This window comes from Sphaerodactylus townsendi, unplaced genomic scaffold, assembly GCF_021028975.2.
Source record: "Sphaerodactylus townsendi isolate TG3544 unplaced genomic scaffold, MPM_Stown_v2.3 scaffold_644, whole genome shotgun sequence".
Taxonomy (NCBI): domain Eukaryota; kingdom Metazoa; phylum Chordata; class Lepidosauria; order Squamata; family Sphaerodactylidae; genus Sphaerodactylus; species Sphaerodactylus townsendi.
Genome location: NW_025950852.1, coordinates 1 through 4,409, shown reverse-complemented (window position 1 = coordinate 4,409; position 4,409 = coordinate 1). Strand labels below are relative to the sequence as shown.

Below are 4,409 nucleotides of genomic sequence, written 5' to 3'. Positions count from 1 at the left end.
CTAAAATAGCCTTCAAGATTCCCCTGTGGATGCACACCCCAGGCTGGGTACCTCCCTCGCCCCTTCCCTCTCCTGAGGTTGGCTGGGCTGTCCTCTCAACGGCCACAGCCACTGTGGCCTCCTGCCGCCGCCCTCTGACACCGTGGTCGGAGGCGCTGTGCATCTCTCTGTGGATGCCAGGCGAGGCGAGCAGCCCTGTTTCTCCTCTCTAATAAACAGCTCTTGCCTGGGAAACTCAACTCCCCCCCCCCCCCGCATAGTTAATTATTGACAGCGCATGTGAATTTGAGATAAAAGAGAAGTCTTCATTCCTCCTTGTGCACCAGATAGTAAATAAATTTAATTATGGGACAAGAGGCAGGGGATCTGCGTCTGCATTATGTTTTATTAGCAGAGACATTTAAAAGCATGTCATCTTAACAAAGAGGTCTTGTGTAATCCTAAATGTACCACTTTGGTACACGGCTCCGAAGTGAAGAGACTTAATTGAGCAGATGGCTGCTGCTCCGGCAGGTACGGGACAGGTTTATTGTCAATTAACTTTTGTCTACATATGCCGATGGCAAATTGACTGCGTGATGGCTTCCCAAGACCCGTGTTAACCCTTGCTGGGCCCAGGAGCTGAGGGGCCAGAGGCGAACCTCTTCCCCGCTCCGCAGGGCTGCTTCTTTGCTTCCGCTGTGCCTTCCTGGGGGGAGGTCTTCATCAGCCCTAACCCCTTTCCTGCCCTCTCTTTCCTTCCAGGGAGGTGATGCCCAAGACCCTCGAAGGGCAGCTCACCATGGAGAAGACTCCCAGCTACTTTGTGACCAGTGAAGCCCCCCAGCGGATCTACTCCATGGCCAAGGACACCAAGCTGATCGTGGTGGTGCGCGACCCCGTGACCAGAGCCATCTCAGACTACACGCAGACCCTCTCCAAGAAGCCGGAAATCCCCACCTTCGAGGTGCTGGCCTTCAAGAACCGGACCCTCGGCCTGATCGACGCCTCCTGGAGCGCCATCCGCATCGGGATCTACGCCCTGCACCTGGAGAACTGGCTACAGTATTTCCCGCTCTCGCAGATCCACTTTGTCAGCGGCGAGCGGCTCATTGAAGACCCGGCGGGGGAGATGGCCAAAGTGCAGGACTTCCTGGGCCTCAAGAGGGTCGTCACGGAGAAGTATTTCTATTTCAATAAGACCAAGGGGTTCCCTTGCCTCAAGAAGCCGGAGGACAGCAGTGCGCCGCCCCGGTGCCTCGGCAAGTCCAAGGGCCGAACTCATCCCCAAATAGACCAGAGCGTGATCCAGCGGCTGCGGAAATTTTACAAGCCCTTCAACGTCATGTTTTACCAAATGACAGGCGAGGATTTCCAGTGGGAGCAGGAAGAGGGTGAGAAGTGAGGCTGGAGCGAGTGTGCCGGGGGAACGGTGCCTCCTGCCCAGGGTAAGTTTCTTTATCTGAAGAGACGGGTGGGCTTCCCATGGCGCCTCTGAGAAGCAGCAGGAGCAGCAGTGGCATAGGTGCACTCTAATCTGGAGAAGAGGGTTTGATTCCCCGCTCTGCCACTTGAGCTATGGAGGCTGATCTGGTGAACCAGATTAGCTTGTGCACTCCAACACACACCGGCTAGGTGACCTTGGGCTAGTCACAGTTCTTTGGAGCTCTCTCAGCCCCACCCACCTCACCGGGTGTTTGTTGTGGGGGGAGGAAGGGAACGGAGATTTTAAGGCCACTCTCCTTACAGAAGAGAAAGGGGGATATAGATCCAAACTCTTCTTCTTCTTCTGTCCTGTTTTGCACTATAGAGCACAGCAAGGATAGGAAAGGCCTGGTGTGGTTTGACAACTGCAAGGGAATTGGTTCTCGAGTGCCGGTGAGCTCATTTCTGGGGGGGGGGGGGGGGGCTTTTTCTGCCCCTCTTCTGCAAAAAAACCAGTGCCAGAATCCATTTGTGTCAACCCAGTCTGAGCCACCGTCTTAACCTGGAGACAGCTGGGCATGTTTTTTGTGGCAGGCCTCATCATCCCAACGCGCTTGCAGTTGTATTTACATACTTATATCCTGCTTTTCTCCCCAATTCGGACTTAGAGTGGCTTTTAGAACATGGTTCCCCCCTCCTCCGTGTAATCACAACAGCCGTGTGAGGATGGCCAGTCTGAGAGTTTGTGGTGGGCCTTAGGTAGCCCAGGGAGCCTTCATGGCAGACGTTGGGATTCGAATTCAGGCTGCCCAGCACCCTAACTCCACCAGTGTCCCAAACTGGCTGTCACAGTGTCTGCGTGGTGACCTCATCCAGCCACACCCCTCCTGCTTCAGACCTGCAGAGGGTCACTGCTTTTGGCATCTGACCAGTGGAAACCCCCCCCCCCCCGGCTCAGGAACTCTAGCCCTTGGGTGCAAAGTGCAACTGTCACATCTGGGCAGGTAGACCTGGCCCCCCGGATAGGAGAGCGGTCTTCGCACACGTCCCTCTTGGCTGAACAAGGCATAAAGGCAGGATCTGACGCAAAGCACTCTGCCCCCACCGGCCGCCAAACCCAGAAATCATTATGACCTGACAATTGGAAATGGGCGCCAGCCTTGACTTCAAATGGTTTCACATGTTATTGAAACTGTAATTTCTTCTACTGAATAGGAACCAGAGTTATGCAATTTAATTCTCAACCAGTAATGGATTCAGGTAGCAGGTTAGTTTTTTAAAATCATTTCCAAGCCAGAATTCCTTGTTGGCTGGCTGGGGGGTCCACCCCACAGCCTCTGCTGGGGCCTGGAAGAGTCCCAGGCCAAGCCCCTCGCAGAGCCCGACCTGCTGACCCACAGAGACCACGGCAGGCGTGAGGCTGGCCCCCTGTCTGCAAACCAGAGCTCTATGTCCATCTCCGCCCTCCCCCACAGATTCCCCCCACAGCAAAGAAGAAGTAGAGGGCCGGGGCCGGGGTCGGTTCTCCCCCCAGCGTCAGCCATTCCAGTCAGTCTCCATGAACATGGCCAGGCCTGGAAGCAGCAGAGCCAAATTCACTCTCTGAAAGAGAGCTGGCATTTGCCTGATGGGCATCAGAGCCACAGGTGGGCCATCTCATGCCAGTTGACCCCAAGTGTGTGTGCGTGTGCGTGTGCATGTGCATCAGGGGGTGGGCCCTTCTTGGAAAGCCACTCCAGGTGAGTCAACCAGGTGGGCCAAGCCCAAGAGGGCCGTTGGTCTGAGAAAGAGGGGAAGCGGGCAGGTGCTCCTGGGAGGCCTCCAAGAGGAAGGGTGGGTGGCCCAGGAGTGGGGCTTCTACCGGGGAGGCCCTGCGCCAGAGGTTCGCCACACACTTCAACTCTCGCCTTTCCTTTCCTACAGCTCAGAATCTGCTTGAAGCTGGAGAAGTGTCTGACTGCCCCAGCCAGAGATCCACGACCAGTTCTGCCACAAGCCGGTAGCCAAACTCCCTTTCCGCACCTGGAAGAAGTACAATCGCCTCTCCTGTGTCCCACGGACACATCGTCTCTGGGCACGGGGGCCGCCCTGGCAGAACCCAGCCCACGTCTCTGTGCATTCAGAGAGGGGAAAAGGGAAGAATGTCTGCATATGTCTTGGCAAGGGTTTCTGGAAACTTTCCCCTCTTCAGGGCACCCTTGCTGTGAGAGACGGACGTCCGCTTCATGCATCCTGCTCCCCTCGCCATGTTTTCAGATGTTTATTTTTGATATGGCCCGAGGCCTTGAGGCTGGGAGGGCAGAGGCCAGAGGAAGGCCTCCTTCTACAGGAGCAGGGGACTGCTTCATGGCTGGCAGCAAGAACCCACCAGCGGGTATCAGGAAACCCATCTGGCGCCCGCCTGGAAGTTCCTACCAAGCACAACCTGTAGGGCTTTCTTGGAGTGTGACCCCCCTCCCCTGCTTCCCTGCACGGGTGGGCATTTCCTTCTGTTGGGCACCGAGAGGAGGATGAGCCGGGCTGTTTGGGGCAAACCTGCCCCCAGGTCCTGAACTCCACCCCTGTGATTTTGCAGCGCAGGGCAACCATCTTCCGAGGAAGTTGCCAGCTCTGAGAATGCCGTCTTTGCACCACCACCCCACCTCTCTCTATTCAAATGTCAGCCTTCTCCTGCACACAAAAGATTGAATTTTGTATTTGATTTCAATTAGCAAAGCATAAATTATATTTAATTTTCTACTCACAGAGACGGGATGATTTATTGTCCTGGAAAGCTGGGGATCTAATTGTTTGGAGACTCTGGCGAGGGAAGGATTTGCTCCCCCCTCCCCCATCTCCGCCGCTATGTTGCCTCCCTGCCCGTTTCCCACCCCCACCCCCCCACGTCTGTCTATCTTGTCACCCTTCGCCTGGAAATTAGAAAAATTTACTTTTGAAGCCCTGCCGTTCTTCTTCACAATAAACACCTTGCAACAGCTGCAACGCTCTGCTCCATTTTTTTTGGC

General features: G+C 55.4%; 1 protein-coding gene across 1 annotated transcript; it reads left to right on the top strand.

Moving 5' to 3' along the window:
• The first annotated feature begins 364 nt into the window (after positions 1-364).
• On the top strand, positions 365-4,382 carry LOC125425509 (heparan sulfate glucosamine 3-O-sulfotransferase 4). The gene is made up of 3 exons (XM_048483104.1): positions 365-513; positions 745-1,427; positions 3,328-4,382. Exon 2 carries the CDS (start codon positions 752-754, stop codon positions 1,382-1,384), a length of 633 nt encoding a protein of 210 aa, XP_048339061.1. The 5' UTR covers positions 365-513; positions 745-751; the 3' UTR covers positions 1,385-1,427; positions 3,328-4,382.
• Positions 4,383-4,409: the final 27 nt, after the last annotated feature.